The 13,236-nt window shown below is 37.1% G+C and overlaps 1 protein-coding gene across 1 annotated transcript in view; it reads left to right on the top strand.

The window, feature by feature from the left end:
- Positions 1-5,252: 5,252 nt before the first annotated feature.
- The window catches only part of LOC132955005 (myosin-binding protein C, fast-type-like), a 24,147-nt gene continuing 16,163 nt past the window's right edge, over positions 5,253-13,236 (top strand). The window contains exons 1-2 of the mRNA XM_061027603.1: positions 5,253-5,371; positions 10,281-10,298. Of these exons, the coding sequence (XP_060883586.1) occupies positions 5,350-5,371; positions 10,281-10,298 (40 nt within the window). The 5' untranslated portion in view covers positions 5,253-5,349. The remainder of the gene's footprint in view (positions 5,372-10,280; positions 10,299-13,236) is intronic.

Here is a 13,236-nt window from a genome sequence, read left to right as displayed (position 1 = left end):
ACTCTCGCAGATTTGGGTTATTTGTGTGTAGCTCAGAGCAGTAACCATACTGAGGCTGCTCACAAAGCCCCTCGTCAACAACTGCAGTCTGCAGAGCTGAGGCAATGCAATGTGGAAAAACAAGGTCATCATTTTAACACATGTTCAAAAAAAAAAAAGTTTTCTGCAGGGACAACCAAAACTACTGTGCCTGAATGAAAATAATACCTGTGACTGTACATGAAAACTGCTCTCAGTAAAAGTCCTCAGATATTTGTAGTTGCCCTTGAATACCATTATTCTAACTGAATACAATTCCTCTTTCAGTTTGTAAAGTCAGGCTGTAAACTTTTTAAACTTCCTTTTAAATTTTACAAATTTGCATTATCAAGTCTCCTCCCTGAAGATACTTAAATTGCAAGAATCTCCTTATGAAATATGATCTAATCCTTTGTTGTGGCAGACATAGAAAACAATCGGTTAGATTACTTTAGGTAAAGAATGTGAACAGCCCAAGAGAGACAGACTGCAGATTTAAAAGCGACTCTCAGCACCAAAAGTTTTCACTTATATTATCCCCAAGGAAGCTGACAGTCTGGTAAATCCTTGAGTCAAAGAGAAAAATTCATGATAACAAAGTGAAGAAAACTTAAGAGGACTAATTAGAAGCAATGTAAGTGAACATCCCCAGGCTCTTAATGCAGTTTTCATACTGGACTACTGCCAGAATCTCAGTTTTGTCAGGTTTTCAGCTGTTTTAACTCTACACGCCGAAAATGAACATCTCAGCATTTCTTTCAGGGGGGAAAAAAACGACGTCAGCTAAAATCCTTTCAACACAAAGCAAACATTCAATTTCAATTTGTACTTACACACACAAATGCCATTGAACTGGATTCACAGGATCTGGACTAATCACTGACTAATCACATCACAAACACAGGATGCTGACTGAGGAAGAGTTATTCTCATGTTGCCAATGAGGCTTCATATCATCACCATTTAGAACTGCTCAAAGGATTCTCTGAGAAACTTAATATATACACTGCCCTTCTCCATCTGCTTCTATTCCTTTGCCAGATACACACACATACACACACACACACACACACACACACACACAGAGTCATTTCCATGCACTAAACTTTTTTTGTGATTGCATTTTCTGCATCAGAGCCATTTTAAATTACTCTCCTTATTTAGCATTTATGCGGTTTACTGTTCACCACTTCATTGCTTTTTCACTATCACTGTGCAAATAAATGCACCTCACCTCACAAGTTCATTCTGTAGTTTGAAAAGGTCAAAAAGATTTAAACCTGAAATTTATCGTGGACGGTAAGCGTCAAAAAGGGAACTTTTTAAAACTGTTGATCAACTTCAGATTTAAAAAAAAAAGACATATTTTAGTTGTACAAACTGTCTATGTTCTGACATCACATCTGATCAATTCCTGTGTCAAGATGACATAAAAAAAACCTCTGCAAAATAGAGTAGAACTGAAATAAACTGCCATGTCATGTCTCCTCGTTACATTGTTATCAAAATGTGAAAAGAATAATCTGCTTCTTATTGATTAGAGTCACACTCGTCTTTATATCATGTGCAACACTACATAAAACATTCTAAAAAATTGATTTAAAAACCGCTGATAACAGGCAGGGATTGCCCTCTTACTGAACAAACGATGTTTGCGCTTAGCCCTGACTGATATTTGTAACAGTGCTGGTTTGGAACACAGCTTCTGATTGGTTAATAGTGGTTAAGTGTATGGCTAACAGTTTTCAACAAGGATCAATAATCACAAAAAGACATTGACTATTGGATTTGATATTATGGATAAGACTGTGCAGTTCAGATGAATTAGGTCACATCACACAGCAAAGAGCTCTTCTTAGAATAACACAGCTGTGTGAAAAAAGGAAGTCCTCAGCATGCAGTGTTTTAAAGGTAATAAAGACATTGTTAACCATACTGACGCTTATACAACATCGCAGAAGGAAAAAGATCAATATTTTAAATATTAAAATATTGAATTTGGTTAAGCTCATTTCGACGCCCGTGGGGGAATGGGAGATTGTTGGCCAAAATTACAAGTACAAGAAAACAGTGCAGGGATTGTATTCAAGTATTAGAGCTCTATAGCACAAGCCTGAGAGCAAATTAACTACTTGGTAACTTTGAACAGCATTGTTAGCTTGAGGTTTTCATGTGACTTGCGATGATCCTTCTGCATGATTAAGCTAACAGCCTGTTTGTCACCTTATGAGCATTGGCCCTAGAGCCCCGCCCACCCACCCTCTCTTTCGCCATCAATCTTCTTTTTTCCTGGAGACATTTCAACCTCCTCAGCTATAGTTACACCCGTCTGGTGGTCCCTGTAGACTGACATTCCTTACCCCGTTCACAGGTTCACACATTGACCAGCAGGGGACCTGTTTCCACAGTGACTCCGGCTGTTGACGCTTGCACATTTCTGAAAGATGCTGCAAGAGATGATGACAGGTAATGAAGACATGCCCAAGAATTGAATCTTCACGGCGAGATTACCGTAAATAGGAGGAAGCCTTTGCTGCATCATAAAAGTACAATGTTACTGACTGTGGTCAGCTGACCATCTGGCTTTCCCCATTGTGCTACAAATAGGATCTTAGGAGCAGCATTTGGGAAACCAAGCAGTACTTGTAATCACTCAATGCATTAAGGATTTTTGAACCCTCGAATTTGACATCTTGGATGTGAATATATTTAGATGAGAAGATGAAGGCCAATTTATCAAAGCTATCCAGTGTGTTCCTGTGGCTAATTCATTTGCTTCCTAATAAGATAGTTAACCACAGTGTTTACCACATAAGGAGACTATTTGTGGTTGTAGCTGACCATTAAGTCTGAAAAAGCTAGGACATTTTCTGGAACATAGTGGAAACAGGCACACATGTCTGTTGGAAGATCAGAGTGGTTCAAAGTTAGGTAGGTAGGTAGCTTAGGTAGTTAAGTAGGTTTGTAAGGTTCAAAAAGTACTAAGCTCATGCTGACGATCGACAAGGAAAGAGACAACTTTTTGGCATAAGGGGGATATATTTATTTATTTGTAAGCAAACCTGAGACATAAATTGGGTCCAATGACTTTCTGCACCCGGTAAAGCCTATAAACACGAGACCACGATAACACTGATAAGAATATAGCTTGAGGTTATGTCGCAATCTGTTATGAATAATATCTGCAGGGGGATACACTCTGCTTCTTTCTTGGTCTCTACTTTCTTTTTCTTCTCAGCTTCATCTGTCACTGTCCTCTTCCTCTTAGCTGTAGGCATTGAATCAAACCACTCCAAGACATGCTAACTGGCTTCTTTTAAAAACAGAAGGCTGGCGTGTGTGAAATAGTGCTGTAAAGACCCTACCCACTTTTCACAATGTGACCGCGACCTGCTGCCAGGCGATCGGACCATATCAAGCTTGGATTGATGGGGATGTATCTGTTTGGTAACCCCAGATTTTTGCTCTTTCTCTCCCGGGACAGCAGTTCATGTCCTTCTTGAAACTCAAATTAAATGTTTTTTTTAAATACAGTAGCCCAAACCTTGATCCTATCCTAAACCTTACTAAGTTGTATGTGTGCCTAAACTTAACACAAGTGCATCTATTTCTCAGCATTTAGCCACGAGATGTAGAATCTTAATGAAACCATTGTTTTGGTTTAGGCATCAGAAAAGTATCTAATTAGGTTTGAAAACAATATCAAGGTTTTGGGCTAAAATGTTAAATCAACATTAAATTAGATTTTTTGCAGGTCTTGAATTTTTGGTGTTCAGGGTAAGTTCTGCATTCATTGACCAGGATGTTTTTCTCAACCTCTGATGTTGAAAAATTAAGCTAATGCAGAAGTGTAAAATCCTGCAGTTTGTCGAGTGTCCGCTTGAGGCTCGCTGCAGAAGTACTAGAAGTCAAATACACATCCCATTAAAAAATAGCCTGTTTTTACAACGGAAACTAACATGTTGACAGCCTGGTTGAAAAAAGGAACCAGGTCTGATTAGCTCATTGTCTCGATCGGCACACACTGCACGGGGACATTTTTTGAAAACTCATCATTTCGATTTTATGAAGGATAAGCGTTATTCACAATAATACCGTGGCTGACCTGACTGACAGACAATCACAATGTAATGGTTTGTCAAGAGGCTTAAAACCCGCCTCAGCTCCAGCTCTTAACCTGTCGTTAGGTTGACTCAAAGTTAGGTTGAGACAGCATTTCCAGCATCGATGGGACTCCAAAGCTCCCTGCAGTAACAGATGAATGACGTTACTCAGGCTTTGTTTTTCATTATTTTCAGTCTATGTTTTTTCCTGAATAGAATTAATTACCTTCCAAACTAAAAAAATAACAGACATTGGACAGGAGTTTGTCAAAATCTAGGGTTACTAAATAGTATAAATTAAGAAAGAATCCCCTATAAAATGCTGAATAGACACAGTTAGAATTAAACTTTCTACAGATTTAACAAACATGAGCGATACTTACAGTATAGGTTTATGTTAGCTTTGGACATAGTAAGGCTAGCTGTGCCCCCGCTCTCAGCACTAATGCTAAGCTAAGATTACCATCTACTGGCTGCTGCTTAATATTCCAAACATTAAAGATTGATATACTGTATGTCTTCTCTTTTAGTTGTTAGCCACAAAAAATAGATTTTTTCCGATAAGTCATTGCTATCCAGTGTCTCACAGAATCATAAACATAACCAATAGTTTACACATTTAATAGTGGACATTACTGTATTCAGTCTGATATAAGAAAACGTATAACATGATCAAACATCATTTTTAAAGAAAAGAAAAGTATGTAAATAATATTCTGAGTTGGTGTTTGGATTCACTACAGTAAAAGCAGCACATCTAGAAGTATCGGGTGAGGTAAGAAACCACTAAATCTATTTAATACTTGTTGATCCTGCTCTTAATGCGGGTTATAATAGGTGAGGAGTGTAAGATTAGTTTGACATCAGATGAAGTGTAAAAAAACGGGTCCGTTGGTGTTTCATCTCTGTGTATTTTTATATTTCTCTGTGAACATTCGAGCTCAAAAGGTTTAGACAGTCCATTAATCTCATCATAAATGTGTAAGACCTCTTTCACCACCACTTCACCCTCTTGTCTCTTCACCTTATCACGCTCCCGCTCTGAATGCCTCTCCCCTTGAACTCCTTAAGGGTGTCGTCAGCGTCTCCTGCTCTCCTCGCTCACTGGAGGGTGTGGGTGACTTGAGTTCCAGGAGAGCTTTGAATATCAGAGAGGGGAGAAATAAAAGGAATAAGCACTACAAGCCCCTCAGTCCTACAGCAGTAGAGAGAAGACACAGGAATAACCATGCCTGAGCCGGTCCCTGCAGGTATGCACATACTTTTTTCGCGAGTAGAATTCATTGTAATTAGACTGGAGACAGGGGCAATGCTGATGCTGAAGTTTTAGGAGCCTGGTTTGGTTGATATTTTAAGTGATGTATATAAACTTTAAAGATTTACTTCATATCTGAGGATGCTGCAAGAACTGATGGATTGTATACAAGGCAATTTTTTGATTTTAAAAGAATGATCGTGTTTTCGTCCGTACCTAAGATCAGATTCGAGATATATATAATTATATTAGGAAAAGTGTTCAAAAATAAAAAAAACGGAAACATACTGTATACTGGATTTGTATGTGCATGTGGCTGCTGTTATAGGATGAGATTAATAAATGTCGAACTCTATTTGAGATAAAATAATTTTAGATAAAAGTTCAATTGGCTATGGTGGGGTGGGTTGGTTTGGGTGGGGTTATGGTTAGGGTTTAGGGGTTAGCTTAACCCCATATGACTCAAAATAGTTGTTTACTGCAACTGAAGAAAGCATAAATATCAGATGACCTCATCGTGCACTGTAACTTAAATGTGCAAGCAAAGCACTTTTGATGTGCTCCTGGCACACTGTACACTCTGAACATTCTGGATACAGTATGATGAGGCAATCATAGACAAGAGCATTGCTATCATGTAAAATGTTATTATAACATTTGTTGTTGCTCGACAAAACATTAGGTAATTTATTAAATAAAAGAAACAAGACATCACAAACCAAATGCTTTGTAGTATGATCTTATAAGAATCAGAATCTTCTGAAGCAATTTACTTACTTAAAAGAGTTCTCTTATAACATTTCAATTACAGTAACTTAACATGTCATAGAGACAATCATTGTGCCTCTTTGCCTCCTTGTTGTCACCTGTCCGCAGAAAATATTAACAATATATTAATATTAATATTAATATTAATATATAAGGTCATAAATAATCCCATAGAGAGCGCTGCAGTGATGTCATCGGGGTCAGTATGTTAATGATCCCGGTTCAGAGAGCAAAATATTGTTGACTTAACTGGCACTCAGCCAGAAAGCAAATAAATAAGTAAATACTGCTGCAGCTAATTGTGTTCTTGCTCCTAGCATTATGGGAGGCTGTCTTAGGTTTCATGCTAGCTACTGTAACTATAGGATAATGCAGTTATCCCCATAAGTCCAATGTGTAAAACTTAAATAATACTGAGATTTGTACTGCTACATTATATTTGACTACAAACTGCTAAATAGGGTCTCTGATACCATCAGTAGTTTTTAGTTTTTTGGTAGAAGACGAAATAGAAATCTTGCTGTAAGCACCTTTTTAGTGCATAAAAGTAGTTTGGACTTCCTCTAGTTAATGCTACTTTATCATAAACCAATGTCTGCTGTCCTTAAACTTCCAGGAGCCATCCATCCTCTCCTTTAACCCTGAGTGGCTGTAAATCAATGATGGTACTGGAACCTTAGATAACAGACTGTCTTAGTGGATAGTTCAAGCTAGACAAGTTGAGTTTTTATGCCAAACTGTAGGAAAAGTGTTGAGCCTTTCAAACCAATCCGTTAGACTCTATACACCCCTCGTGGTGAAAGTAAACCTTATCGGCTTTGTTGGACTTGTTAGCACATAACTCCTAATTCTCCGTTACACTATTTGATTTTTTCTCTCCGCACCTGTTCCTGTGTTAATCTTTTATACAAATCTAAGCAAGGACCTGTTTATTTATGATCCAAGAAACCTAAGCAGGCTCTACTTTTAATCACAGCTACTGATTTAATCTTATATGGAGACGAATTATCCTGGCTTGATACGTGTCTGCACCACTCCACTGCTCTTTTTATTCCAAGCTACAAGCTGCAAAGCTTTGAGTATGAGGGTCAGATAACCAGCCAATGTTTAAATTTAAACACTACTTGATGTTTCTTAGCAATACTCAGTGATATTTCAATGAAACAAGTTGATTTGATTAGTGTCTTCCTACATTAATATGAAACAAAAGCCTATAGTTACAATATAGCACCCTTATTTTCCCACTTCCTTAATGACTCTTGTATTTACACCCAACATGAGTTGAAACTGTCTCAGTGCTGCTTTACCAAGCAGCCCGATCCTGCCCACAGCAAGTAGCTAAAAATACTCTGCAATAACCCCTGACCTTTTCCACTTTCCTCTTTTTCCTTCATTAGATCATAGGGTTTCACACACGGCAGCATATCAGGTTCTCTGCTGCAGCCCTTCTGCAGTCCAAGTTTAGATAAATCATTATGTAATCTGTCACTTCCATCCAGAACGTTCCCTAATGCCTCAGAAGGCCCAATGATCCAAAGTAGTCAATCAAGCACATCGTCACCGTTTCCAACTCAGTGGTTGGAAGTGATGCTTTCATTTATGGTTATTATTAGTTTGTTCTAACTTTTATTATTGTGACCAGATGAAACACTAGCATGGCACACCAAGACATCTACTGACAAATACAAAAAGTGTAGACTGAAATGATGCAATGATATATAGTTTTTTGGACATAATATGCACAAAGAGCTAAACATAAAAATAGCAGCACTAAAAAACAAATGAAGAAACAAACAGATAAAAATAATAAATGAAGAGAGAAATTCTAATTAGCGTGAGGCCACATTACATTAGTGCCTAATTAGTTTCTGTTCATTTTGCCCACAGCTTCTTTATCCCATAACGAGACGTGCATAAACATATAAGATTGAATGAATCACACTATGGTAATGTCTTCATCTTATATCAGCAGCTCGCTATGAAACTTAAACTTTAAACCCTAAGACATTTTTACATCTTTTCCAGACAAATATTATGTACGGACAAATCGTTTTTGTCAATAGCTCTTGGAGTAATGTAGTAGTGTTTTACATGGTTTTTAGCATTGGGAGCTATGGGGTGGATATTAGGAGTTCTAAACTAATAAATCAAGGCATTTAATTGCTTTTCAACATTGTTTTATTGCTTAAAGTATCTGGCACACCATGTCCCATATGGCTCAAATTCCACCTTGTTTAGATTAACCCAATGCCAATTACTGTAATGTGATAGGAATTACATTTATACTTGTGTTTGCTTAAAACAGATCCAAAAGGTATGAAATGATATGACTGTGATATCTTCATAAACTTGGTTGCATGCCGTGAAGGGACACCCAGAAGTTCCCAACAGTTTTGATAAGACCAGGCCATCCAATATCTTTGTTTACGTCTGAGTAATTATAGACGACCATAAATCAAGCTGTCAGTTTGAGACATGGAGGTAAACACAAACACGGAGGTGAAAACCTGCAATACCTTAACCTACCACCAGAAAACTGTGACCACCAATCCTTAATCATAACTCATTATACTTCTTAAAACAAACTGAAGATAACAGGAGGCAAATATGTACAATAGTCTTAAATAAGAAGGAAAATAAAATAAATTCAACACAAAAAAAAAACTTCAAGAAGCATCGCTATTAATTATCCATTGACAACAATTCTGACAAGTTTGCAAATCTCTGAAGCTCCAGAAAGTGTCTGTGGAGGACATTTAAACTGAGAGGAACAGCTGTTAAGAAGTTCATTACCTAGCTTCATCACAAACTTGAAAATGATCAAGATTCTCACCCTGAGGGGGTTGACTTAGCAGATGCTGATGCAGATTTACTCTCAATGCAGGTGTTAAACCCTCTCACTGGGCGCAGACAGCACCTACACCAGTGTTAGAGGATGTATTGAGTACCATTTACAAATGTCTTTTCATACTGACAAAGGAACAAGCTGTGCTCCTCTGTTTGTAGAGCTCAGCTACATATTTAGCTTTTGTGTAAAAAGCCATATTGGGTAAACAAAGTTATAACAAAATGCGTCTGTAGCATTTAATGCATTTGGGTCAGCTTAGTATACAGAATGTGAGAGCATGAAGACATGAGCTGATTTACAGAGCAAAGCATCTTAATATTTATCATTACATCATTGACTGACCAGCCTTATTACACCACTTTAAGCTCTAAGTTTGACAAGCCTCAACTGAAATGTAAAGTAACTGAGGTCAAGTCCGACTGACTATTCAAGGAGACTGTATTCATCTTAGGAGAATGTGGCTCGACTTCAGGAAGGTCACAAGACACCGACCCTGGCCTTTACCAGCTACGGCATTGACCCCCTCCCCAAGAGACAGTCTCTCAAGGAGTTATATTAGCCGCCTCTATTTCTGAAGGGAATTTTCCTTTTACCAGATTTAGGCCTCAACAATAACACCCCAAGCTCTTCACACACCACAAATTGACTGTCTGTCATCGTTCAAAGCTTCCATTTGACCAAAGGAAACATCTTGCCAATAAGTAAAAGATGGTGTGTTAAATTTCAATAGTATCAGTTTCACATATTAGAGCCAGGTGTTGCACAGCTGACAGGAAACTTGTAAGGTTGACATTTCATAGACTAGAAAATCCATTTACCTCATGAATAGAGTTTAAGATGATCGTACATGAAGTCTAAATCTCACATCTCAAAACGCTTTAATCGATCAATTTATATAAATCCTGAATAAACAAATATCCTGATAAATATCTAGAACTGGGTGTAATTTAAACGGAACATTTGGTTTAAGATCCGTCAACACTCGGAGTTTAAGATACAAGTGACCCTAAAATATGTTATCTATTATTTATTTTATCCTGTGGGGTTTTATATAACATACATTTTAACTTGAACTTCGACCACAGACTATCAGAAGAACATGTAGCTAACGTGATCCTGTTGGCTTAATTTTTCACCTCAGAGGTTGTTGACTTGATGGTGAAACTGGTAACAGTGTAATATGTTCATATGTAATGTGTAATATGTAACAATATGTTATTGATATGTCTTATGATGAAGTCGTGATCAATGTCTCTAATTGTCTCCTTGTTCTGTGTTTATTTCTCAGCTAAACCGGAGGGGGAGGGTAAGTCAGCTGCTCTACAGCATTTGCCTATTGACCTTTTGTGTGCCTTACATTATCACACAGTGACTTGATTACAGCTCTCACATTTTCACTCATGCCCACATATCTATTCAAGTGCTCGTGTCAAGAAAATACTGCCTCTGACTATAAGTCTGTTAAACCAACATGCACCAATTTTTGATTTCTGAACTTCATTCTTTTATCAGGATTTTTATTCTGTTATGCCAGTATGCTGTACATATAGGCTACAAAGCATTTACACTGAAAATATGTCAACTGTAGATCAGATGACCAAAGCTGTTTACTCAACTGTCCGGAAAGGTTTAACAAAAAAAACTCAGAATGGGAAATATGCTTTGTGTTTTTTACAAGTGTGTGGTCATGTTATACTGGTCTGAGTTGTATGTTTTACACACTGATAAACTCTATTAGCTCAGCTGTTGTAGCGCTCCATATATATATATATATATATATATACATATATATATATATATATATATATATATTCCAATGGAGCTACTGTGGGATTACTTACACTTGCTATTTCTAACAAAAGTCCACTCATTTTAGCCCCTGAAGAGCCAGCAGAGGAGGGTGAGGGACACTTTTTTTGTGACTTTGAATGATCCAGTGCATTCACACAGTGATAAGATGTGACGTGAAGTGGCTCTGAGCTGGACTTGAGTGTTGGAGAAATGCATTTGAACTAATCAGTCAGGGTAATTATCTGAATAATACATAACAAGTGGTGTTGTCTTGGATATTAAGTAAAGCAATTATTGAGTCAAGAAGATAGGCCTATAAGTGATTCATATGATACCAGACAACATAACGCTGCTGAAGGGGGATAATACAATTAGTACATATGATTGAGCATTTCTTAGCTAGCCTACAGCATGCGTCACATTTCTCCAGTGTGTAGTAACAGATTTAATTGAATTGTTTCCCTAAGTAGACTTTGAGGTGTTCTTTTAGCATGTTGGACCTTTGGATTGTAGAAAATGAATCCGAGTGTGTAATGCAAGCAGGAAAAGCCGTCTCTGTGAATTTTATTGCACACCAAGTGACTGCAGCAGGATGCATTTTATACACCTGTAAACCCTTGGTGACCGTTGGGTCATGTTTTACTGCAGGCATGTGAAATGTGAGAATAATGAAGTGTCAAATGTTCTCTGTGTGTGCGGTTTTGGTTGGGATTTTCTGAAGTTGATTGGTCTGTGCGTTGCTCCCAGTTTAAACGTTGTCCAGGTCTCATTATCTTAATTATTTCAATAATTTAATCTTGATTTTTATTCGCACAGCTAAACCACAGCCAGAGCAAGCTGGTAGGCCCCTCTTAGTGTCAGCCAATGAATACACATTTTTCATTTGACTTTCTCCTCATCTTTCTTGAGTTGTGACTCATTATACTGAATAAAGTGATTCTTACAGTTAATATTGGAACCAAAGCTAATTGTCGTTCATTTCCCATAGAATTACCCTCAGCCGACGGAGGTAAGACAAAATTCTGTACATTGAAGTGGGTGCAATAGTCTATGTAATCCAACATATGTATTCACATATACGTGCATACATGAGCAACACTGTGTGAAAATTACGCTCAACTCTCATTGCATTTTTAAGCTCTTACAGGTTGTTTTCAGGTGACCTGTATAACGATTCATGTATTTTTGTACATCCCAAAAATACATGAATTGATATTTCAAGGAATGTTTTTACCTAATTATAATATATAATTCTAAATATTCTAAAGATTATTAAATCATGATATGTTGTAACTTCAGTACTGAACATGTACTATTAAGTATGTGCAATGCATGAACTCACTGGGATACTTTTGTGACTTCATTATGCAATATAAAAAATACTTTTAAAAGCAAAACTATACACAATGCAATTCAAATAATTAGGGGTTAAATACTGAAATCCAACATATTTAATAAATTACTCATGTTTATTTGTTTTTGTGTTTGCACATTCAACTGAGTCATGAAGTAGGTGTGATTAGATTCTGCAGACTGCTCTTGCTCAGCATTTACTTAAAAAAAAAAAATCTTATTAGAAAATTGTAAAATAACACAACACTTCTTTTGTCAAGTGTGCTCTCCAGAGCAAGAGCAGTGTGTCACAAACTTTTCTTGATGTTGACCTGTTTTTTATGGGGAGGGGCTTATGCTGAAGATGTAAGAAACAAGTCTGTTGGCCTGTTCCGATCACAGTGACACCTTGACTTTATTCCTGGCAGCATTAGCAATAGATTAACAATAGCAATAATCAAAAGTAAAACATTTGGAAATCAAAAACATTTTGAGACTGGCTTTTATTTGTGTTTTTTTTTCATCCAAAATTAATTTAACTTTGAAATTAAACATTTATGGATCCCAGTGTCGATAGTTTTGCTATTAAATATGTGTTTTGATTTAAGTGTGTGAAGTTGCACTCATTCTTTGACTGCACAATGATTTCACAAAAGTTCCCAAATGAATCAAACTTTGGTTTGGTTCAACGGTATGTTCACAATGGTCAGTTTTTAGAGATTACTGGTGTCTTGTCTAGTACATACAGCACAAACTCTAATTCAAGTTCTGTTTTTGAGTTTTCTCCTGGATTTGTTGCGTGTATTTTTACATTTTTTGTTTATCCTCATGTTTCCTTATTTTTGGCATGCAGTAACATAAAATATGCTAGAACATTTCCACTGGGTTATGCAAAATGAATTGACTTTATAGGAAACGGGATGTTGCATCGTGCCTCTGATTCATGTTTGTTTAGTGGTCTTTGTTGCAACTCTACGTCATTTCTTGTGTAAAAAGTATTGCATCCAAGCTGCTTTTTCAGTCAAGTTTGCTTCCTTGTCTGCAACAGATTCAGAAGGTGATGGGGATGGTAAGAAAAAGAGCAACATTTATGTTGACGTGTCTGACGATCATTTACTTTT

The sequence above is a fragment of the Labrus mixtus genome, chromosome 21 (genome assembly GCF_963584025.1).
Source record: "Labrus mixtus chromosome 21, fLabMix1.1, whole genome shotgun sequence".
Classification (NCBI taxonomy): Eukaryota; Metazoa; Chordata; class Actinopteri; order Labriformes; family Labridae; genus Labrus; species Labrus mixtus.
The sequence above is the reverse complement of the archived record's forward strand: the minus strand, read 5'-3'. Positions and strand labels throughout refer to the sequence as shown.